This window comes from Pieris brassicae, chromosome 10, assembly GCF_905147105.1.
Source record: "Pieris brassicae chromosome 10, ilPieBrab1.1, whole genome shotgun sequence".
Classification (NCBI taxonomy): domain Eukaryota; kingdom Metazoa; phylum Arthropoda; class Insecta; order Lepidoptera; family Pieridae; genus Pieris; species Pieris brassicae.
Window position 1 is genome coordinate 15,033,298 of NC_059674.1, and position 25,860 is coordinate 15,059,157.

Sequence of the window (25,860 nt, forward strand, 5' to 3'; positions counted from 1 at the left end):
TGTTCAAGTTTACTAATTTGGTCAAAACAATGATTTCATTGAATCAACTTTTTACATGTTAATAGTAATTAATTTAACTACTTAGGTTACACAAGACTTACATGTTGCAATTTAGTGGTTTATTTATGATAATTGTGAATATCATTAAAGTAAAACACGTGAAATATTTATTTATATATAAATAGGTATTTATGTATATTGCATACTCAAGTTAAATAAAGCTAGTTTAAAGTTAAACAATATGCAGAAAACACAACGTTTTCATGTATTTTTATTATACACTACAACTTCGTAATTCAAGTTGTTATAAGATAATTTGCTGTGAAAACAATTATGCTTAGACTGATAACTTATTAAAATCATCATTATTCTTACAAATCCGGGCCCCTCCCAATATGCTTAATATTATATAATTATAACCTTCTCATAACTTTAATCACACTGCAATTTACTTATTTCATTATTATATTATTTAGCCATTTGAAAATTTTCTTTAAAAAAAATTGGACCAATTTACAAAAGCAAGATAATTTGTGAAATCAACACAATTTAACTGTCTTGTTGTTTTAGGTGTATTTTTTGTGTCTTAATCCGCTTACGTAAGTAAAACATACGGAAAACATCACTAATCATACATTGAATTATTGGTATTTCAAACAAATCGAATCAACAAAGGCATAATTTATTACAAAATCAAATGTATCGAATAAAAGATTCACGTTTGCCTCAGAGATGTCCCGTGGCCGGTCTCTCTCTCTCGCGAAGAAAATCCCAATAGGTGTCTCGTTCTCACATCTCACTGCCCCTTCTGTGACATCCCCGCAGGCAAAGCTGTGGTTTAGGGTTGAACAAAATTATTATTTTATGTAATAGGGTCGGTTGTATTTTAAAATGTTGACAACTTGTTATTTACAAACAAAAAATATTATTATAATTTGATTATTATTTAAATAATATTACTGGTATAATACATAATACATATCATAACATGGATCAAGTGGCTATCGTATGCACCTAATTTTACTAGATTTTTAGCACTCCTGCCTCCATATAAATGTGTAGCTTGTCTTGTTTCTCTATTGTTATAAAACAAATGAACCCTTTTATCTTACCCTAATAACAATATATCGGTAGCCCTGTTGGCTTGTATATAAAATCAATATTTATGGAGCGATGTATCACCTCAACCGACTGCCGCCCATCCAGCCATCCTCGCGACTTATTGATTACTGTTTTACTTGACGTACACTATTTTTAAACTAGCTAGATCTGTGCGGGGGCCGGCGCATCCTAGCTTGTCTTATAAAGCAATTACTTCGGGGTTATATTGCATCTTCTTTGGCTCATTTCTACATACATTATCAGCAGGTACTGCATATGGTGATTTCTGCAACACGCGTCGATTTTTTCCCCAAATCTAGTTTATTCTTAAAAGGCGAACGAGCCTTTATAGCAATGTTAGTATCAGTATCACTTACCACTTAACGTCAAATAAGCCTCGTTTGACTAAAAAGTTTCAAAGCGAAATGGGATTCGAAAAATTTGTGTATCTCGACTTCTAATGAATAAATGAAAGTTCGACCAAAGAAACGTCGTCCATACATATGCTATAACTAGTATATTGTCTCAAGTATTGTCTTCTTGCAACCTTTTTGAAAATTATTTTATTACTTTAACGTAGTAATAGACAAAATACACGTAACATAATTCTAACTCGCGTCGTAAAAGATATTGCTTGTCAAACAAGTCAATATATCCATTAATCATCATGGACTGGCTGATGGTGAATTTATGGTAATATATGTTTTTTATAGGACAGGGGGCAAACGGGTAGGAGGCTCACCTGATGTCAAGTGATACCCCGCCCGTGGACACTCGATGCTGAGGGCTCGCGAGTGCGTTGCCGACCTTTTAACAATTGATACGCTCTTTTCTTGAAGGACCCTAAGTCGAATTGGTTCTTATATTCGTGTGTTGATCAGTGTCCTAGTGGCTAGGCTGGACCCTGATTGCTGAGGTCATGCATGTCTAACCAAACTCCCGCTCGTACTGTGAATGAACACATCGTGAGGAAGCTCTCAGGCCCAAATGTTGTCGTCCTGTCAGGCACAGTCGGCTTAACACCTACCCAATGTGAAAAGAATGATCACAAAACGATATACAGGGAAGAGATACAGATTCCTTGAGCTCATGTTAGTTGGAATCTTGTAATGAAAATGGTTGGCGTTTAAAGAGTGGCAGAGAATTTCTTGTCAAACCTCTATCCTTATCTACAGCCTTGAAGAGCCTTGCCGGCCTTGAGAACTGATCCCGTACTCTGTAACTTCCAATGGAGAGAGCTAAACCAATCCCGCTTTTGTTTGTTCCAAGTTCGATGTAGTTCACTCAATTCCGTAGCGCTGATGTCCTCTGGGTTCGGGTGGTACAAAAATCTATTCGAAGTAAATGTAAATTTAGAGTCATAATTATATGTGTAAGTGTTTCACAATACTTTATGTATGTGGATAAAAATATTTTGTTTGACTTTTCTTCACGGCCGTCCCGTTTCTGATGAAAATAGATAAAAAAATATTTCATTTTATTATAGTTATATAAAGTGCTAAACAGTGAATGAAAAAAAAATGAACACAAGAACAGAGGGTCTTACCTTAAATAGTTACTATAAGTAGTGTTATTGGACACTTACTTATGATTGAAAGAAAACAATTTTTTTACCGGATTAAAGCTATTTGTATCATTATAAACTTAAAATTATTTACATAATTTTAAATTTAAATTTTTCCGTTATTTTTTTTATATATAATAATGATTTTTCTGTTAACCAAAGACAATACTACTAGTAAACTAGGTTAGACTTACATTACTTATTAGTCTTAAGTTAGGCTAGATCGTAATGTTCCATGATGTCGTATTAAAGACACATGTATATAAAAAAATATATTATAGTATGGCCGAAATTAGTTCAATCCATTTGAATTTCACTTAAAATTATTATACGCAAATAAATAAGTAGTTAACTAACTTTACTTGATAACTAAGAGTTCTTCCTTTAGAGGATATTTTATTTAAAAACACACTATCAATTCATATTCAATTGCAAAAAAATTACTCACCAAGAAAAAAAAAACCACCTTGCATTGTTTTTTATCCTGTGTCCCGTATGTCGCTAGATGATGTTAAAGTCTTGCCATAAAATAGACAGGGCTATATTAAAAATTAAACAGTCCTGGAATGAAACAAAAAATCAAATAAATTTTTTGTTTCTTAGTTTATTATATTAAAGAACATTGCGATATTTTTAAATCATATTCATGCAAAGTCCATTCACGGTCGGGTGCCTCCGTTATGTCTTACTGCCATTTTGTTTTAGTAGCGCAAAATTTGTTGCGAATACGTACACGTACCTCCCAACGTGTTAATATTGAGTCAGTATTTGTATAATAGTCTTTAGGTTTGGTAGATATTCCATGCTATATAAAGTAGAAAATATTTTTTATGTTAATTAAAAACAACGTGAAATACTGCTGGACCAATTACAGAAAAGCTTTATTTAATTTAAAAAAGCCGTGCGAAGGTACCGCCGCTAATTATTAACAGAGACAAAGTAAATCGTCATTTTCGTAAAAACTATTTGAACGATACAAAACAAAATTCTTTACATAAACTCACACTTTACACAGATAATCAACAAACAATTCAAATATCTATTATAAACTATTTTAACTGTGGAATAAGACAAAACTTTATTACTCGTATTAATAAAGAATGTATAGTTAATAGAGAAACTGCACTAGCCCACACTGGGATTCCCCGTGTCGCTAGTCTCTCATTGGATATATTAAAATATAATAGTACTCATTTTGCCCAAAAAGAGTACCTTCTTTGAGTTGAATAATTTGATGTAAGTAATATATTAGAGTTGATTAATATTACTATGTCTAGTAACTATTATAGTGACTTATCGATGTATGTTACCTCTACAAACGTTTATGTTGATAATCAAGGAAAAGCCAGTATTTGTGTCCTCTGCTGCGCACGTCAAATGCGCACTCAATATTTTCGATATAATTCAGGGAATCCCTAATCATTAAAATAATTGCAAGTATAAATAGATATATATGCGATCAACGTTGATTTCGTCTTCTGTAAAAAGAAAACTAACACGCATTCATATAGACCAAAGATGTTAATTATTTTAATAAAGACACCACAATATTAATGACATACTTAGCTCTAAGTTTAGACTGGGCTGTTCAAATATTTAACATTTATAAAAATGAATCACAAATTGCTAAATGAAAATTTGAAGACCGGAGCTGGACCAATTCCAGTAATATATAATTATATGGAAGTGAAGTATATACATAATTGAGATAGCTTAGCACAATGTTACATATGTTAGTATGTAGCTAAGTTAAATAAAATATATTTATATAATCATATTGTATTGAAAACACAAATTAAAAAAAAATAATGGTCAACTATGACTAAAACTGATAAATGACATTACTTAATATTATTTTATAAAACGCTTGTCATTTGTCAACAATATCTAGATAGATATACCGAATATGATTATTTAATCACATTTATCGAACAATTGATTTATTAATCATTCCAAAAAGTTTAATAATTATTATAATAGTTTATGCTTACGTTTTGTATTAAACACACCGACAACACATAGCTTCTGTATCATGAATGATAGAAATATTTTAGGATTGGTGTAAATATATCTCGAATATATATATTATCATATTTTATAAAGTTGTATTTTTGTTTTTTTTCATCACAGCGTAAACACAAAAACAGTCGAAAGAGCACGTACAGAATAGACTTCTTTTATGAATATGGCATGCATTGTGTTGTCTTCGCGTGGAAGCATCTAGAAATATTTGCCAGAAATCTAATTTTAAATAACCGATTAAACGAAGCTCAAAAGTTCAACACGTTTCCTATAAAACCGCGCCCAATCATTAAAGTACAAGTGTGTCATATTATAAAACTAGATATTCTAAGTAAGGTCGTTGATCTGTACCGACCAATGTGTTGACCTACCATCCTTCCCGCTGTCTAACAAAGTTGGGAGATTGCAGAAGGAACAGTGCTTGTGGCAGGGGTCATGAGATTCTGGTCGTGTTGAGCTCATCTGCTGTATGGGAAACAGAGGACATGTAGCATTGATGCTCTGTAATTGATATTTATAATAGTCTGTATTTATTATTTTGTATGAAAATAAAAGAGATATAATGTTTGTTCAGATTTTAAAAGAATTTATTTTAGAAAGATTATGGTTATTTTATTTAATTTTAGGTTATGAAAAAGTAACGACTATTTTAATAAGGGGCTCTGTCCATAACCATTAAAACAAAGCGAGTGCACGTGGGTGAGTTAATTGTGTCGCGTAAGATTTTTCTATAGAAAAGTCCAACTAAGGAAATTTAAGTGTAGTATGAATATCGTTAAAATAAAAAATATTTAACAAACTATTATTTAATAGCCTTCATAAAGATATAGTAATTTAGCTTAGGTCTACAAACAAACACACAAGTTATTAAAAAGGTCTTTAAATGTAAAACTATATTTCGTGTTGCCGATATTAACGATGATGGCCGTGGGAGAACCTTAATACTATACTTTTAAATATGTGCGTATAAAATAAATTAAAGATAGGCAACAGTTTTTAAACATTATACTAATACGTGTAAAATTTATTTTATTATTTATAAAACTGTTTTTCAAACATACAGATTAATGTAATCGAACCGTTAAACTAGAATTCTCGAACTCTACCTAAACTACAATGTAACCGCTTTAAAACGTAAACCGACTAAAACATTCGCTTAACAGAATGGCTAGGTTAAGCCCATTGCTAAGCAGAAATCGTCTGTATCGTTTTATTACACTCAGGTAAGGAAAGAGACAAAACCATTGGTAACATTTTAAACCTATATGTCATTGACATCAATCAATATACGCTACGTCATCACTGCCGCATTTTATTCCTTTAATTTTATCACGGTCGTGTAGAACGAAAAAAATTGGCCAAATTTCATGTGCGATACGTCGAAATCAACGCTCATAATGTATAATTGTGTTGTGGAATAGGTTTTGAACAATTGCAGGGGACGCGCGGTAATCTCCGATCAAAATGGACGCCGTCGGCCATCTTAGGTTCGCCACGAGCGAGAGAGCGCACGGCCGGGAATTTGGGAAATTGCTGTTTTTTTTGTTGTAAAGAGAGCAGTATATAAGAGGTCGGTAGGCAGAGGGGGCGATCACGGCGGTGTGAAGGGAGTGCGTGCTTCACACTAGGCAAGTATCTCGAGATCATTCTAAAGATAAGAATTAAAATTTCAAATAACGCGATCGTCAACATTGAACCTTGTAGGCAAAGCCGATCAAAAATTAAAATAGTTTGAACAAACTACTAATAAAATTAATAATTCCAAATACAGTATGTTGCGAAGCACCTCAGTAATACATTAAAGTATTGCATGATCCTTATGTTTATTTTATGTATTTTTTTATAAACACGTTTACTTTAATTGAAATAATAATCTAAATTGTCATCAGAATTTTTACGTTGATCCTCAATTTTGTAAGTTTGTAAGTACTATTTTTGAGATCACGTAGTTCAGATATCGTCGGATTAAAATCCGAAAACGTGATGACGCCTATCCCCAGACAAATCCTCGTTCTGCTCGACGCGTGTACCGGTCACCTATCTTTCATTGCACGTACGCGACGCGCGGGGGGCTCGCTTGCCGCGCACGGAGCCATCTTGCTAGCGCCCGTCGAATTGCTCGCGTCTCCGCGACACAAATCGCTCTTAATTCGTACTAATTAACCATTTGAATAACAAAAAACAATTATCAGTTATAAGTGAAAGCAGTGACGTATACTTATTAGGAAAAATAGATTTCGCTTGTGTTGTTGTTTTAGTGCATTCGTCTAGGTGAGTTGTGACTCTTTGTGCGCGACAATTATCATTCTGATCGATTCGGGCGCGGGGGTGTGCGGCCGTTTTATATCTTTTGTTGTTTTGTAACGCTAAATCAATAATTTTAGTGGCTAGCGGCCATCGCGTTCTTAATTCAAATCGTTTGACGTTTCGGTGTGTTTGAACTGTTTCGTGAGGAAGTTGTGTGCCATCAAAATACGAGCGATAAACTATTTCAGGTAAAGATTTATTATTTGCTTTTTTTCGTTTGGTTCAATCTATAAATAGCAACGCCAGGTGTTATAACGAAGTAGTTGCATTATGTCACAAGCGTTTCACAAGAAACTGGTTTAATTTAGTTAGTGTTATTGAAATTAGAAAGCGATACGTGTAAATGTGGACGTATAACTTAACATTGTTTCATTTCCGAGAAACGCATTATTCAACTTGATTTAAAAAGACTGGTCAGTTATGAATTAGTTGTTACGGAAGTAAATCGAATACTAAAGATAAAACATTTCCTCATAGTCGCCGTCAATAACCACATAAAGCTCTACCAGACGGAATTTTGAAATCTTTACTCTTTATCTAACTCCTTATCACAATACATATTAACTTCAAACCGTGGCTTTGGTCGTGTTTTAACCTGTCGCGTAATGTTATTCAAAAATATTTGTTTAGCTCAGATGATTATTCTTTACTTGCCTTTAGCTATGTGCCTAAATCTATAGAATACAAAATATCTGCAATAATTAAAAAATATTGCTATTATAGCCGAGGTCAACATTATCTCTCATTCATGCGGGTGCTTTTACGAAAGATTAAATATAACACTAACATAAATACATAATAAATAATAGTTACCTCACAAGATAACAGATTATAACATTACGAAATATATGTAAGCGTAACCTTTTCAACGAGATAACAAAAGAAACACGGCTAATGAGGGTTCTTTTTTAAATAAAAACTCATTGTTTTTGGGTTATATGTAAGTAAAAAAGGTTTTATATTCTTAAAAATATGTATATATAAAAAAGTTACGAAGCAGATGCTATAATTTTTTAAACTTTCCTTCGCTTTTGCAACTTTTTTATGATAATAAGAATACATATTTAAGTTTAATAAACTTCTAGGAGGAATGTTACTTTTATTTAATAAATATGCTACCTATACCTACTCTACATTTATAAATTATGTAGAGTTTTAACTTCGTACAACATATAGCCCTATAATGTATATAATTGAAACAATTAATGTAATTTAATACTAATGAAATGGTAATAGAAGTCACTTATTTTCCATAATCATGAACTATTAGTAATAATTAGGAATGGGTGAGGTTTACTAAGCTTGATGGATTGGGTATAAAATACCCACAATTTACATTAAGTAGAAGTTTACGTTATGAAAATATGAACGCGATCAGAGGTAGGCATCGTGTATAATAATTGCATTCAGACCGCGCCTCGCGATCGGACATAACTATATTATACTTAGATTTGTGTGAATTCGATGTATCGTTGTGTGGGTCGGCGATCATCTCAAATATGCCGAGTTATACGAGCTGGGTTCATCAGTTTTTTCGATTAACATAAAAGGATAATATGGTATGACAAATGCTGCATGAATATCGATTTTTTAAATAGCATAAGTCCAGAATGTTCACATGACTACAACTGCTGCAAATTGGAATAATTAATACTAACATTATAAAATCATTACGTGTTTTCAATTGTTTGAAATGACGATTACGTATATATAAAACATACTGGCTTTAAATAAACACATACTATCTGTAACGCGTCAAGAATGTCAGCTTGATGCGGTTACTAATCTACTGTGAGCTCAGTGTAATAAACTAAACGTGATGATTTTTAAATAGTTTTCTTAAAATAAGAGTAACACTCAGACGTGAACCTTAGTTCAACCTGGCCATGAAATACGCAATTTGATCTTACCATACTTTCTTATACTATAGATAACATGCCATAGGTGTCTCGTTTACGGCGTCAACTCGAATGAAAACCGTTTATGCTGATTCATCGCTTATAAAGATAATAATTCGTTTTCGCTCACACATTTGTTTAATGCACTCCGTTGTGACTTGGAAGATCTAGTTTGTTTTCATAATGGTTTTGTTTTTTTTAGTTTTGTAGGTATAACTATAAAATTTGTTACTCAGGTTTTAATTTTTTTTATTTGTATGTGAAATACCTTTAAAATTGTGGTATCATGTAACAGATAAAATAAATATAACTATCTTTTTTTGTTAACCGAGGTCGTCATCATACACTTACGTAGTAGCACCTTGCTTCCCTCAAGCTAGCAAGATTACCATTTTAAAGATTTTATAGATGTCGCTACCATGATTACGATATATTTTTAATGACTTTTGATTTAACCAAACAATTAGAGGAAGTAATTCTGCTGCTATTTTATGACACGGAAGATCCATTTGTGGTTAAAAACTGAACAATTACACCCACGCTTAGATTTTCTCACGACTCCAAATATGTCCATTTTCAATTTGACGTTTATGTTTGATGATTCAACAACTTATTAACTTAACATTTCATTATAGACAAAAAATTAATATGAAAAATTATATAGTTTTGTTATTGTCAAGTATTGTTTGTAATTTCTATGGGAAACGGTGTTTAGAAGCTTTTCTATAGTGTAAGAAAAAAATACTTAGACATCCTCTATATAATATTAAATAATAGGCTTTTGTATGTTATATGCATATAGTTATTCTAATATATGCATATTTTATTAGAAACCTTAACTCTGTTACAAACACAAAAATCGGTATAGAATAGCTTTTTTAAATATTTTATTACATATTTAGCTAGACGAACGTTTTTAAACGCCAAATAAAAATCGGTCAAAGTTATATCACCAATGTTGAAATAGTTCAATCGATGCATGTTTTTTCGCTTCGAGCAATTATATATATTTTTTCTAAAACCCTATTTAGATTATTAACTCAACCTCGTATATTCTAGTACCGTGATAAGTTAGGCCTTGTACTCGATTGGAGTACTTACATTCATTGTTAGATGAGTTTATCATCTTTATTGTTACCGCATGCTTACCACTTTTAAATAGATTGTCTGACTTAATAAAGACACACTTTGATTAGATTTAATGGTCGGCATGTAATTGAATTTATCTTGCATAAAACGTTTATTTTTTTCATCGTTCTTTTAAACATATAGTCTTCTATTACGAATTATTTATATGTCCTGTATGATAGTTTATATGCCGTAAACGTGGCATGTATGGAGTGCATTTTATCGTCCTATGCTAGTTACTCTATAGCTATGGAATCTTAACGAGATGAGGAAAGCATTGAGACAGTCTTAACAAAAAACCAAAAAGCAATAGGAGTCGAAATACCACGATTGACCGAGGTATTTTTATTACAATAAACTTTTGTACAATTTTATTTTGTATCAATACAGTTTTAGAGTCTAATTTGCCTTAGCCGTCATTACGTCCAGAGTTACCATTGTCAAAGTTGCAAAATTAGTTTTTGTGTACATTCCTCGGCCGGTAGGTGAAATGGCAGGGCTAACATTGTCTTCTTTGAAAGGCACGTTAGGTTACTTTGTGTAATAATCTTAAATCTAATAAAGGTATTAAAAATTAACAATCAATGTTAATATAAAATCACGCCTACATTTAGCCAGGTTTTATATGGAAATTTGAGTCGAATTTGTTCCGTTCTATATTTATAATCTTTATTATGAGTATGGAATATGTATGAATTAAAGAGCATTATCTACCTGTCTCTACACATATTTTTTGTATCGTATATCAATATTAGTATTTGTAAGTTTGTAACGAATAAATTCAAAAAATTACTGGACTTAAAACCTTTTAGCATTAAAAGGATAACCTAAGATATCCTTGAGGATTCTCTATGTTTCTCAATGTTTATTTTCACAGTATTTAAATAAAGAAAACACTGGCGAGTCTTAAATATTTGAAGATTTATTTATATACGTTTCATCGAAGACTTTATCCTAGAGAGTGGCTAGTAATTTAAATATAGAGTTGATAGCATTCTGCTGTCAGTATAAAGCTCAACTCAAAAAGTCATAATAAAAATATTTTAAACACAGATCATACATTACTGCTATCTCTGAGATTGTTGAAATGTGGATCTGCGTTATATCGGCATTAATTTATCAATGTCAGTACATCAGTTCTGAATCATTTTGCATCTGAGTCACTTACCTTTTGAAACGTGTTTATAATCCGTTTCTCACGCATAAGATCTTTTAGGGCAAAAAAACGGATTCGTTTCGTAAAAAATATTAATTTATCGAGATAAAATCCATAGATTTGCAGACAATTGTAGTGGTACGCGTATATTTGTCTAAAAGGGAATTACTTTGCTCTTTATTTTGTTTGGAGTAAAATGTCCAGTTCCTTACTGAAGTACCAGATAATGTCTGTCTTAAAATTATCTTAGTTGTTGTTAGGAAAACGCTATGTACTTCCGGATTTGAAGTAGAAACTTGAAATGATTCGACATCAATCAGTCTCTTGGGGTGTCAATGTAGGTCAAATACCTAGCTTTCTAGATCACAGATCACAAACAAAACAACTTTTACGCGCTATAAATAAATACTTAAAAGTCTATTGGGATTGCCCCAATGATCAAATATGGTCTTTCGTCTTAACATTTATTTATTATAAATATTTTTGCTTAGTGTAAGCAATATGTTTAAAATATTATAATTAGTGTCGTGTTTTAATGAGCACCATACATTATACATTTTATAGTACCTTATAATTTTTTTACGTTTGGGTCAAAACGATTAATCTTTGCAATTTATAATATCCCTATCACTGATTATAATATAATTAACTTTGAATATTATTATATTTATTTAACGCATGATATGAATTTTAAAATAAATTGTGCTTTATACCTATCAAATATCACCAATAATTTACCATACACTCCACAGTTTGCAATTTTTTGGCCCAAACGCATCGGTCTCACGCCAAAGTGGCAAAAGGCCAAACCAATCCTACAAATTGATTAAATATGTAATAACTCTCCATTTACTATAGGCAAAATATTTATGAACTTTTTGGATGCGCAAGCGCTATTAAAAATTATGATCTATTAGGTTACATTAAGGTTATCATTTTCATTGTGGGACACCAGTTACAGTCCCGGTGGGATACGAAAGCGGCTCCTAGGACAGAGGTACGGATAAGTTGGTAGTCCCGAGGTGATTTTAATGAGTGTTGCTAAGCCTGGAGGAGCCCTACGATTTTTAGCAGCGTGGGATGTACGGTGCATTCCCGTTTCGATTAAAATCACGATAAAGGTATAGATAACTAGGAGGAGCAATACGCAGTCGCTAGGTACTTCAAATCTTTATTTTATTTTAATGAGAAATAATATATGTATGTATCGATTCGAAGATTCAAATATTTTTAAGGTTAAATGGTATAAGGATTGATTCGCAAATCAGCAAATTTAAACGGCGGGGATTAGAAAGTGCCAAGCCCAAGGCTTTGTTCGACCGTAAATTACATGAAACGGCTATTACGATCTTAAATTATGATATTGCTAATGTACAACTGCTAATGTCATAGTTACTTCTTATATTTCATGCAGTACAATTATAGAGACATGAACTTAAAATACTCTCTCCATTAAACTCTTCAAGAGCTTCCTAAGCTTTTGAAATTTGTTTATGTGATGTTTACGATTTGCCTATATATGAGTATTAATTATATATAATTAACATTTAATAACTGAACGCGTAAAGTAGCTCAAACTAAAGTGAATCACGTAGATTTACTTTATTTTTGCTTAGTCTACTTTTCCCAGTAATACATTTGTTAATTATTCGCTTAAAACTGTTATAAAAAACGTATGTGTAGCGCTCCTGAGTCGTCTTCTCTGTGGATTTAGGTTGGCTCAACGCATTGTTGTGCAATGTTTACAAAACCACACCTTACTGAATGTTCAAGCAACGCTTGCTATTGTCAACCAATATGAATTTACTGTGTCAATAGAATTAACCAATATAAAGGTACTATTAAATATCAAATGAATTTAACGATGTTTTAAAACGACACCCTTAGACCAACCTTCGTTTTTCTATATCTATTACCGATCGACTGGAACCAAGTATATTGTCATATTGTTTTTCTTCGGGCATAGTAACTCTGGGCTTTTAATACATAGATAAAGAAAAAGTATCAAATATAAAGAAATTAGATTCTTCCCCAATCATATATAGATAAATCATAAATATATTCATTACTCGTTTCCAAGTCAAAGCGGCAATATTAAAGTACCTACAAAAGCTATCTTTTTAGTTATAACAAATGTATTACAACAAGCACGGTGAGTTTAGTGGCAACATAATCAATATAATGTTGGCACGTAATAATTGATATTCTGCCCTACCGTCTGGTCTATTTCGGGGGCTATGAGGGTGAGATTGACAACCCCCGATTTGTTTCTTCATCCCCGAATCACGCCAAAACACACTAGTCTGTTTTGATAGGAGTTAAGACTTTATTGCGTGGCAATAATGTCCCTTTCAGCTTGTCATTTGATGTGAAATACCATCTGCATACGGCAGATGCATTTATAAATCGATAGCGGTATTAATTTACTGAGGTCTAAACAAATGTTTCTGGAGAGTAATTAAAACTTCACTGAATATCAGTTGGAATTTTCCCGAGTTTCATATTTCTGTCTATAAATACAGGATTTTTAATAGTATTAAATTTTAATACTTGTCAAGTTTAAAGGCCTAAATATTTGAGTCTAAAACTGACTGACTTACTGAACTACAACAAATTTAAATGAATCCGTTTAGGAGAACATTATCTAAATCTTGAAGTGGCCAGATTATAACAAATTTAATATGAATAATATTACGTCTATGTGACATTTAAATATAGTATATATACCTAAAAGCTACCAAATATCATATCGTTACACTTAGCCCAGCAAAGACTAGATTTGGTTGAGTATTATTCAATGCGCGCGCGTTTCTATTTAAAAATATTGTGTCCGTTAAATTTCTTTTATAGTATAACCACATGTTTATTAAAAAAAAGTTTTAACCTTTCTTCGGTCGTTGTTAGCCAATAATACAAGTACTTTCGAGTTAATTTATTATTGTCAATATATACAACAATTTTCTTTGTCTTAAAGCAAGATGTTGAAGTTCACGAATATTTCTTATAATTAACTTTTATTAAGTAAAAAGTTTAATTATTTGTTTTATTCTGACATAAAAGGGATATGGTGTTTTTTATACAGTAATATATAATATTGAAATCCAATATCATTTTAAAAGCGGAATGGCATTAGGATTGTTTGTACGTATTATGGTTCTATGTTTTTATTTTGTTGTTCTAAAATTTTAGCTTAATAATACAATTCTAATAACTAATATATTGAAATATACGGTCTAATAAAAATATTATAACCACAAAAGTCTCTAACAATGTGTTTAGAGCCGAGCCTACATCTAACTTGACCTCTCATTCTCCTTGCAATGCGTAAATCTATCATAACTCGTTACAGGGCGTTACCAAAGTATGCGTCCTTTTCTCACCTATCGCCTGAGAGATAGTGGGAAAGGGATAGCAATAACTGAATCAATAGCATTTATTTTACTGGAGACGTCTTGTATGTTATAATCTGTAGGTTATTGGAAAACATGTATAGAACAGTAGTATTGAATTAAAGTATTTGGTCTCGTTTTTGTATGCTTAAGTGTATTCCTGAATAAAGCGTTTAGTTTATCAAAATTTAGAAATTATTTGTGAGTACTTATACAATATGGATAGACTGTTTCAAGTGTGTTTTTTTTAAATTACTCGCTCACTCCGCAGGCTTTTCGACCGAAAATGTGTCTTGGCTCCGAAACGCTTTCACCGCTGTCCTGTGTTCTTTTCAATTAGTTTTATTAAGCAGTTACAATTATTTATATTTTATTTGCTAGGCATATAAACTCCTCGAACCTTCACGGCTTGTCTTTGCCGCGAGTTTGATATGAATTTATACAGAGACAATATTAAAGCTTGTAATAAATATACTTTAATCTTGCCTTGCAAATAAGGCAATAGTAAAATATTAGTTTTGTATAATTTGTTGATATTTTCTCGTACATTTTAGATTAAATTTAATCCCATAAATGGCTGATAAAATTTAATCAACTTGATATATGATATTTGCGTTCTTTTTTTGTATTAACGTTTAATTTATGTATTCTTTATTTTTTCAGATTGGATGAGAATGTGTTAGTGAAGTGAAGTGTAAGTGAAACTCAGTGCAGTGACAAAAAGTGAAAATGTGTGAAACGGCCTACAAGCAATCCATCTCTGGATGTTAGCTGTCACTAAAGGTGTGTATAAAAGGTGTTTATTAAGTAGTAATATGTTCAAAGTATGAATACATTAATGAGAAAGTATTTCGCCATGCCTGCCCAAGGAGTTTGAACGTTTGTCTTTTGTTTCTTTATTCTTTGAATGATAATTCATACCATCGTTTGTGGAGCAAGGTAGGTGTAATTGTTGCACATTCATAAGCATCTTGTAAAACAATAAAGTATACTTGGCCATTGGAAGTTGTGTAAGGTACTAATGTTGACGTATGTATTTTTTAATGCAATAGGAGGCAAAAAGGGCTGGGGGCTCATCTGATGTTATCTGATACCGCCGCCCATGGACACTTACATTGCCAGAAGACTCGAAAGTGCATTGCCGGCCTTACAAGAATTTGTACGTCCTTTTCTTGAAGGACCCTAAGTCGAATTGGTTCGGAAATATTTCATTGGGCAGTTGGTTCCATATAGGGGTGGTGCGCGGCAAAAACTGGCTACTGGATACGAATGGTATTTTGTATTCTGCCTTGACGTCCGATAATGAAACTCAGCTGCCGGTATCAGACCGAACAGCAACTCTGAACACTCGATTCGAATTGCTTATCGTTGAATACGGTAAAGCGGAAGGGGCTGTTACTGGATAGCTTTCGCCCAGAGATGAGAACAATACTCCATATGGGGCCGGACTGAAGTACCGTCTCGTCTTGCTGAGCACACCAAGGTTTTTGGAGGCTAATTTAGCCTTAGCTAAACTGTAGAGAAGTGTTAGCCTATAATTTAGCCAACCCAGTTGGTTAACCTTCGATTCTAAGTTTCCTAAAAACAAAGATTTTATAAAATCCAAGACTCAAATAAGTGTCCGAGGCGGGTTATATGTAAGTGATACCTAAGTTGAAATGCTACGCTTCATATATAAGGTATGAATATTTTAACTACGTTCCAATAAATGTAATTCGCAATCAAATTAAAAATTAATTCAAATGATTAGTAAAGGTGTACAACCAAGGCATTGTGGCTAAATCGACATAATTATTAGTTTTTTTGTTTCCATCCCTATTTCTTATACACACATTTGTGTTTTATATTTATCTTGCTTTAATATATAATGCAAGTCTAGGTATACATAGGAAATACGCCAGCTATTTTTCATGTCTTTCGAGCAATCCGAGGCAATATTTGTACAGTCAAGACCGATTAGCGTGTATTCATGATACTTCACTTTCTAGCTATCAAGTAAACGGTGACTACAGTCAATGACCTGTATTGTCGACCGGCGAGTTTACAACTCGTGAGAAACAGTAGGTTTTAACGTGATTTTGTGGATGCGATCTCATCCTTTTTATAGAGGCATTCACGGTTTGTTTTACAAGAAGCAGGATACCATATCCTAGATCATTTCGCTTCACTTACGGTGTCTATTTAATTAAAGTTCGAATTTTAAACCATTTGTATTGTACGAATGGTTTAAAATTCGAACTTTAATTTTTGTTTCATATATAAGTTTGACAATCTGTATTTTGTGGATAATAAGAAAACCATATCGAATGTATGTATTTTATTGTGTGTAAATTAGTCCGGAAAAGAATGACCTTAATGAAAACGGCTGAACAGTAAAACTTTAATCATCTCTGGTCGAAGTGTTTATCAGACTCGTGTCGCTATTAGATTTCTGGCGATAATAGCTTACTTTATTCTACGCTTTAAAAATGTATTAAGAAAAATCATCTAAATCGAGTCTACTATTAAGAGTTTAATATTTTTGTTTGAAGACAACCTAACTGTAATTATAATGCTTGGAAAGACGAGACCTTGATAAAATATTCTAGTTTCACGGAGACGAACGATTTCGAGGCGGCCATTAAAAGGTAGCAATTAAATTCGTCTTGAATCTCATGAGTACGTAAAATTAGGTCAGCGGATGATGTATATTCAGATACAGTGCCGTGATGTCATTCGAATGCTTGTGTATTAGTCAGGGATATAGGTGTTGTCAGTACGTCAAGTAGAATGCTATCAGGAGAAAGTTAATATTTTTCGGAGCCTAAAATTAACGACAAATTTGTGTGTATATTTTTTGGGTGAGGCTGATTTTGGACTCACTCATGTAGACATCATAACGTTCTGTGAACTATAATAATTTTATCTATATATTATTATCTCAATAGCAAACATTAACACAGTTTAGGTAATTTAAGAATACTAATGCGATGGTCGCCTTATCACTCATAAGTAACTCAAGAAAAGCGTCTATTCTGTATTTTTGTGATGGCATAACATTTACACCATAACTCCTTACATAGAATATAATAATTTATAAATTAGATTGGAAATATCCCTTGTGATTTGTAACCCTTAGTGATATTTTACAATTTTCGCGAGCCGCAATTTGTAGTACGTGTTTATAAGGTATCGATAAAAGTACTGTATTTATATAGCATATATATTATATCAAGTGGTTGCTTGGCGAACGCTTATGTTCAGCATATTTAATTACCATTACAAGAGAATGTAAACTTCGTACATATAAACTGTAAATGAAATGGTCTGTGCTATTGTTAAACTTTTACTTTTAACATCGTCTTTATTGGGTTGAATGACATTATTATGACAGGGATATTATTCTTTATATGGAATAATGATTTTTAAATAACTGTTTATTAATATGACTGGGACTGGACTGATACTGTAACGTGAACGTCACGCTTGGAAGTCGATCGTGTTAAATTGTTTTATATTCGTTTATGAGTAATCGTTGGTTTATTAAAGTTTCGGTATTCAGAGGAGTTGTTTGGTCTAATACCTACAGCTGAGTTTCATTATCGGAAGTCAAGGGCAGAATACAAAATATCAACTCGATATCGGTCGTTCCACAACTGAGCGTTTTTTAGGGCATTTTTTGCCGCGCATTACCGCTATGTGGCTGCCTACTAAAATATTTCCAAACCAACTCGACTTAGGGTCCTTCAAGTAAAGAGCGTACGAATTCTTGAAAGGCCGTCAACAACGGCACTTGCGAACCTTCTGGCAAAGTGAGTGTCCATAGGCGGTGGTTAACATCAGGTGAATAATAAAAGAAGGAATCCCAATAATATAGGTTGTCTTTCGTTATTTGCAATAAAATTTCTTGCGTCAAGGTTTAGTTAAGTAAATCTCTCCGGATGGTGAAAAATAGGAAAGAAGCGTTTTCCGCAATATATGACAATTGCTTTCACAAATACATAAAATAAATATTATTTTAAGAGAATATTTTATTGAGTAAAAAGTAATCGATTGTTTTGTAATTCTCATGTTAACGCTTCAGTGAAGCATTAGTATCTCTTTTGTTTTTTGTTGAAGTGTGAAATCTTTTGTTCGAGAATTTAAAATGCGTTTTAATAACCATCTTCAGACTGGTTAACAACGCCTAGTTATTTTGAATATATGACCCGAGGGAGAGCGATTTTGAGATATCATTACAATAGATTAAACATGTTTCAATGTGCTGTACGAAGTGTACTTTAAAATAACCTATTTAGCTTAGACATACAAAACGGGAATAAAATCGTGAAGAATATAAGAGAGGTGATGAAGTTATTTCAATATATTTGTGCTAGTATTGATTTAACTTCGTTGCCACAGAAAACTAATTAAAAGGTAATCAATAGCTAGTGGATAATTTTATAGTCTTACATAGCTCTGTACCAGTGTTATTAAAGATAGCGAACCGCTCTGTCATAAAAAGATTATCCCAAGTCAGGCTTATATAATATGGATCGTTTAGATTGAACTTTTATCGTAACACATAACGAAATTTAAATTACAGTTAAAATCTGTTAAAACGACATCGAAGGGACTACTCATAATTGGTCGTAAAAACCGATAGTCGTAACAGCCGATGGTGAATATCAGCTAATACAATAGACTTCAGGCGGGACCTTTGTTTTTGGTCAATATAACCGGTATGTTGTTCTAAACGATGTCGTCGTAAACGGTTTTTGCATATTTCCATGTATGTGCCCAATTAACACCTGCTCATTCATATAGTGAATGAAAACATAGTAAATCGGCATGTCTTAGGGTTACACAGACCCTATCATATGTCAGGCACAGTAGGCTGCACCTTGCCTTTAAATGAAGAATAATCTACGATGCGGTTAAAACCTACACCTTTGAAAAAAACGTGTATGTTTAACATAAATGATGCTATGTTAAAGAGAGATTATTTATAGAAAAGATTCATAAAATCTGTGGATCAAGGAACAATTAGCTTCATGATTTATATATTATGTTTCTTGTATCAAAATTTACTTTACATGTTTAGTCTAGATCTAGTGCGTAAGAATTAGTATCGTAACATTATTATATCTTTCAAAAAAGTAAGTGCATCTATAATATCACAATGAAAGTGGTTAATAAGCAAGGAAACACTGTAAAATGTTACTCCTGTATATTATGTTATCAAAGCAAGCGGAGATCTGGCAATAAGTAATGAACAATAAATTATATTGTTGTAAACCTGAAAAGAAGTTTGCCAGTATCATTGGGATGACGCAAAATACTAACCTAGGTCAACTGACACACTTTCTCCCCTCAGTCATAAAAACGTACGGCCTTGATTAAATTATTTATAAGAAACTATGATACGGATTTCTCAAGGTCTAGGATGTTTGTTTGTACCCCTTTCCTATTTTTTATGTTAAATGTTCCTAAAGAACTAAATTAAAAAAAAATGCATTTCTCAATCGTTAATACGTTTAAATTTTTGTTATTGTGCCTTTGAATTGAATGATACATGATTATAATAATGATTGGACGCAAGAAACAATATGATACAATTATTTAAATAAAATATAAAAGCCGGTAACGCACTTAAATGAGCCTTCAGGCGTTGCAGGTGTTCATCGACTGCGCTCAACCTATTTTTAAAGCCTTTTGCTAAAAACTTATTGCAAATGTATGCAAAATACGTATATTGTAATTCAATAGATTATTTTATTGATGTTTTTGTAATTTTTCAGGAGTGGTATGGATAAGGAGAGCGGGGAAGGCGGGGACGCAGCCGCCAAGCAGCCGCCCGATGGTCAGTTCGACCCCTCGGCACTCTTTGGAGGTAATATATTACTTTAAACTCTTATCACGGTTAAACACTTTTGTTCAAGAACGTAATATTAGTTGAATGGCCGGCGAAGCAGTTGCAAGTTATCTGGTTGTGGTTAAGGATGTTGTTGCCGGTCCCATAAAGAAAAAAATATATATAAATATGTATAATATAATCTGAGATCTATCTTAAATACTTTGTCGGACGAGGGAAAGACTTTAAAAATAATCAATCATAGTTTTTTAAAGTAGAACCATTAATAAGGTTTGTTTCAATTAAAATCTATTTATATCTGGTATATATATATATGTGAAATGAAAATTAGTGGCAGGTTCTCGTCCGGTCAACAAAACTCATAAATAAGTTAATATAGAAGAAAATGATCGTTTGGAAGAAACGACTTCCATTGAAATTAACAGAATTTTAATAGCACATTATGCTGTTCATTAAGATATGTAACAATCATATTTATTTATTAAAGAATAGCTCACATAAAAAAAATATTATCATAATTTAAACCACGACATAAAAAATCGGCAAAGTTTACGATGTCGTTTGATCTCTACGCATACGCAAGTTATAGAAATTAAATCTACTATAAAACACATTTTCTGCCTTCCTACACTCATTTTGCCCGTTTAACCTGGCCCTGTACATTCACCGTAAAATCGCACTTATATCATTATCACAAGAATCAATATCCAATGTAGAACACAACACCATAACCTCGAGGTCATTGTGCCGTCGTTGCTAACGCACGCCAATAAGTGCGCGTATTATAGCTCTTATTGCAACATGATGTGGTCTATTTTAGATTGCCTTAATAGATTTTGCCTGCCAAGGGAATCGATGAGAGTTTTTGATTTTTAGAACTTCCTCTTAGCTTGTTCTTATCTTCAATGAGCGAGTATTTAAAAGTATAATATAAAGTGGCGGATTGTAAATTGTTAAGTTACCCGTTTTGATTTAACTTAATAATGTAGATTAATAACTAACAGCCAACAGAAAAGCTTATCCATTGTACGTGATTTGTCCCGGCCCCAGAATCTAGCTACAATCTAGCCTAGGTATCTAGATTAATTCACAATTTTATTGGGTATATTATTATATTTAATAATAATATAATATTTTCTGTGAATAGTATTAGCTTAGGTAAGTTACATAAGTCTATCATCAAATGTTTCATTTATTTGAATCTATAAATACTTCTTAAGACGTCTGATAGATACTGACTCATAGACATTTGTTATCCAGCTGTAATGTGCTTTAAATGAGTGGTCTACAACTGTAACCTTGATTTGTATTTAAATATAATAAAAACTTTTAAGTAGTAAGTAAGTAACATCAATGTACACAAAAAATTTAATAATCTTTATCAAAATTTAAATAAATTAAAACTACTTCAGAATTTGGCAACAAGATATACATATTTATTCTGCAATTGTTTTAAAAATGGAAAATACTTACTCTGCAAGCCTCACCTCATTCGGAACAATATCCTTTATGTAACATATATATACTGGAAACAAGTAAATTTGTCCGTATATACCCTAATATGTATAAATAATGGGACAACATAAAAACCCTTTACTCACTAAGACCTGCTCATAAAATCCAACTGGTTCCACCTACATCCAGACTAAAATTACATCAATCAAGGCCATTGACCTCCTCAATAAAAATGTTTTGTATATTACCAGAAAATTTAAAGAATGAAACAAGCCTCTTGAGGTTTATCAAATTGTTAAAGATAAGGTAAGGTTAGATTGTATAAGAAATGTTATTTCACTGTTACAGAGTATCTGACTGATAGATTTTAATTTCTTTATATAAGTTAAGTTTATTAATAATGTTAAGTACATACTACAAAACAAAAACATGTCGCCTGTTAAGTATGAATATATGGAATGCAATAAAAATTTGACTTGACCTTGACTAAATAATTGAAAGCATAGTGCAGTTGTAACATTTAGGACTTTGGAATCCTACAATTAAAAAAATGGTTTTATTACAATGAACTTCTAAAGGGTGTATATTTCAAGAACTTTATTCTCATAAACATGGTTTTATATATGAGAATTTAATTTCATTTAAACATTATGTTGCCATATGACCCTTATTACTTTCAGTCTTCTTGACTCATAATGTGTATATTTAATGCCCTCTTATATGGTAACAGAAAAATTGTGTTTGTAACTTAGTTTTTGCTATCTTTATGGCTAGATAGATTCAATTGTTTTTTGATCAGTGACTATGTAAGGTTTACTATTTTGTGAATGTAGGAAGGCCTACATATGCCAGATATATAGCCCCATTATAAACTTTTAGTCCTATCCTCCCAGCTACATCGAGGCAATAACCACTTATGTTTTGAAAATGTACTTTTATAAATATTTAATAATTAAACTAAAATAAGTATATTATCTTTTTTAAATATATCACATCATTTTATCATCATTATTAGGAAAGGTAATTAATGAATGTGGGTAATTTGTTAAATTACACATTTTTAGGTAAGGTAAGGAATAACTAAAAGATAAATTATTTAAATTAATTCCTCAGTTTATTTTTAATTTAGAATTTGTAGCCAATAATATCCACCATTATTTAGCTTAGCTTTGTTATCCCAGTAATTGGTTCTAAAGGCCTGCAATCCATTACCAAGAAACTAATGTTAAAGCCTTATCATATAAGCCAATATACATATTTTGTATACCCTTATTAAAGTATCGATTATATACAGTAAGACGTAGTTAATAATATATTTACCATGTACGACGCAACACAAGACATCATTGTAAGCATAAACGGCCATTGATTCCCTGGCATCAGCTATGTCTTAGAGTCATTCTAAACGAACTAATTGAAAGCCATACTGTGGTAGTAAGGAACTACGAAAATAAATTATGTTTTATTTAATTTAATTTAATTTTTATAATTTCAGCCTACTGGGGTCGAGATGGTGCCAGCAATGCGGCAGCTGCGCAAGCGCAGGCGCAGGCGCAAGCCGCACTCTTCGGCTTTGGCTCCCGCTACCCGCCACCCACCACGCTCGGTGTCGCAGCCAACCAGGCGGCATCACTTGGACTACATCCCGCTGCTAGTAAGTAGATAATATAAAATAGATATTTTGTTGTGTTGTTTGAATTCCACCACAAATAAGGCAGACATGTTTTTTCCTCTATTTTATTGGCTATAACGACTACCAGCCCAAAATCCAATTCTTCTTTTTCACCGGGCTTTGCTCCATGTTTGCATGTAGTGATTTACTCACACACAATTACTACAGACAGCTTTCAGACGTGTGCATCAGTCTTATTAAAAAAAATACATGCTATATATTCTTTCAAAGTAAAGTCTACTAAACTATATTATATAAACTCTTTGGATTTTTTGCCATAAACTTAACTTAATAAGCAACCTTCTAGGTGCAGCATGGTGGTCCATGGCCTCGCACTTGGCGGCCCAGGATTACTTAGCGCGATTGCAGGCTACTGGACTTAACCTATCTCCATTAAACGACCCCTATGCAGCCCTTTCCGCTCTTTCGGGCTCCGGTCTTAAACAGAATAAGCCGCCAAAACAGCCTAGCAGAAATGAAAGGTAAACCCAATAAGTTTTTATTCTCATTATTAGTCAATTTACCTTTACAACTCCTTACCATGAATGGCTGTGACATGCCTTAGATTACAAGATCTCCAAGCCGTGTTCGTCTTAGCCTTGGTTAAGCAAGTACATCAAATTGTTGTTAAGAACTACGGCATTAAAGCTGCCTTAAGAGGAATGATCAGGCCAAAGATCAACGGACTCTTAGTGGAATACTTTTGATATTAACAAACTTCTTAAAAACTACTGTCAAAGTATTCCAAAACGCAAACAAAACTTTATAGTAGCCATTTACATCTTACAGTGTTTATTAATAGATTTTTTTAATTTCAGATCAGGACGTACTAGTACATCTTCGAGTATGTCATCGAAAGACAAAACTCCCGCAACAAGTACCAACTCGCAACATAATATGAACGATTGGGGTGAGATATATACATATGTCCTAGTATATTATTTGTAAAGGGAAAAACATGCAATGGGTCATGATTTATATTATTTTTTAGATTAACTAACCAGTGTTTAAAAATTAAGTTGTTTTTTACACCAGTGTATTTATATACGCTCATTATGATTTAGTTTTTAAACGTACATTACACGCAATTTATTGGGTGACAGTTTCATGTATTACAAACAAACAAAGTTGTTACAAAATGCTATTTTTTTAATTATTCTTGCACAGTTCTGTTCCCTTAACATGAACAATATGCACTACACTATCAAGTAAAGTTTTTAAAGTCCTGGTATGTTTGGAATTTAAAAGAATTACATGTGTTTGATAGACAATTAATCTAAGATGACAAATACCGCGCTCTGTCTAAAATTACCACAGTTAAAAAATTAATTATTTTTATTGCAGCATCTACATATGGTTTCCCCAAAACCTCGTCTCCATCAACAATGGCGTCGCAGTCCCTCTCCAGCTTGGCCTCCCTCAATAACCTAGCCCAGCAACCGCTGCAAAGCAAATCCTCCAGTAAACAGCCACAACCACCCCCAAATAGTAAGATATCTATGTTATTTCCACTTTTTTATTTGCCATGACAAAGCTATTTTGATTTGAAACAATATGGTTGTAAGTGTGGCAACGTCGCAATGTCCGAATGCTATATAAATACACATTTGCTGATAATATTTGCTTATTTTGGACGATACGCAATAATTCCAAAATTCAATAGCAATTGTTTACATTACCCATATCACACATACACGGTCACAATCCATATTATTTGGATGTTTATTTAAACCTCTTTATACAGCTTGTATATAATTATCTCGCTATGTAAATCAAAATTATTTCTAAACAATGTTAGTTATGCCTTATGGCAAAGGTCTCCTTTGCTTTTTTCTCGTATTTCTATTCAAAAATTTAGACAAAAATGGTGTTTAATAATTAAGTTACTTTCAGGAAAGTCATCAACGAAAGAGAAAGATCGAGATTTATCTGTATTGCGAAGTGAGTTAATGTTAGCCCAGGCTGCTGCTCAAGGCGCGTATCACGCTGCCGTAGCAGCTGCCGCTAAGGGAAAGGTAAGATTCAAACATGTCTGAAATAATGTATAGTATATATGTAAAGTTATAGAAAGATGTTGTTACAAAGTAAGGAACATTTTATTGGGCTTAGAAAGTTTTAAAGTTGTGGATAAAAGTGAGATATCTGCATATAGAATATACCTATGATTATAATTGTTTGGTTCTCATTTTTAAGTGTTTTGATTCATTTACAACCCAATAAATGTCATAATGCAAGGAAGTATAATTAAAAGTATTTTTAGGTCGTTTATTTCAATAGGCTCTCAAGTATCATATAATATACAACTACTGTACTATATGGTACAAACAATCGAGTC

At 32.5% G+C, this 25,860-nt stretch overlaps 1 protein-coding gene and 1 long non-coding RNA gene across 15 annotated transcripts in view; one reads left to right on the forward strand and one right to left on the reverse strand.

The window, feature by feature from the left end:
- Positions 1-25,860, forward strand: part of LOC123715772 — a 58,779-nt gene that overhangs the window by 197 nt on the left and 32,722 nt on the right. For 12 of the 13 annotated variants that reach the window (XM_045671054.1, XM_045671055.1, XM_045671049.1 and 9 more), the window contains exons 1-8: positions 6,798-7,182; positions 15,229-15,348; positions 20,325-20,416; positions 23,349-23,507; positions 23,833-24,007; positions 24,344-24,435; positions 24,870-25,013; positions 25,419-25,540. In XM_045671054.1, coding sequence (XP_045527010.1) covers positions 20,332-20,416; positions 23,349-23,507; positions 23,833-24,007; positions 24,344-24,435; positions 24,870-25,013; positions 25,419-25,540 — 777 coding nt within the window. In that variant the 5' untranslated portion in view covers positions 6,798-7,182; positions 15,229-15,348; positions 20,325-20,331. Of the gene's footprint in view, positions 1-6,797; positions 7,183-15,228; positions 15,349-20,324; positions 20,417-23,348; positions 23,508-23,832; positions 24,008-24,343; positions 24,436-24,869; positions 25,014-25,418; positions 25,541-25,860 lie in introns of those variants that run through there. The other variant, XM_045671050.1, reaches the window with a different exon arrangement.
- Positions 667-3,191, reverse strand: LOC123715774. Of its 2 annotated transcripts, XR_006754476.1 has the most exons (5): positions 3,114-3,191; positions 2,259-2,432; positions 1,479-1,648; positions 1,183-1,387; positions 667-831 (listed from the first exon to the last, which is right to left on the reverse strand). It is a non-coding gene; the product is annotated as an uncharacterized LOC123715774 (long non-coding RNA). The 2 variants fall into 2 exon arrangements; XR_006754475.1 differs by lacking the exon at positions 3,114-3,191 and having other exon boundaries at positions 2,259-2,549.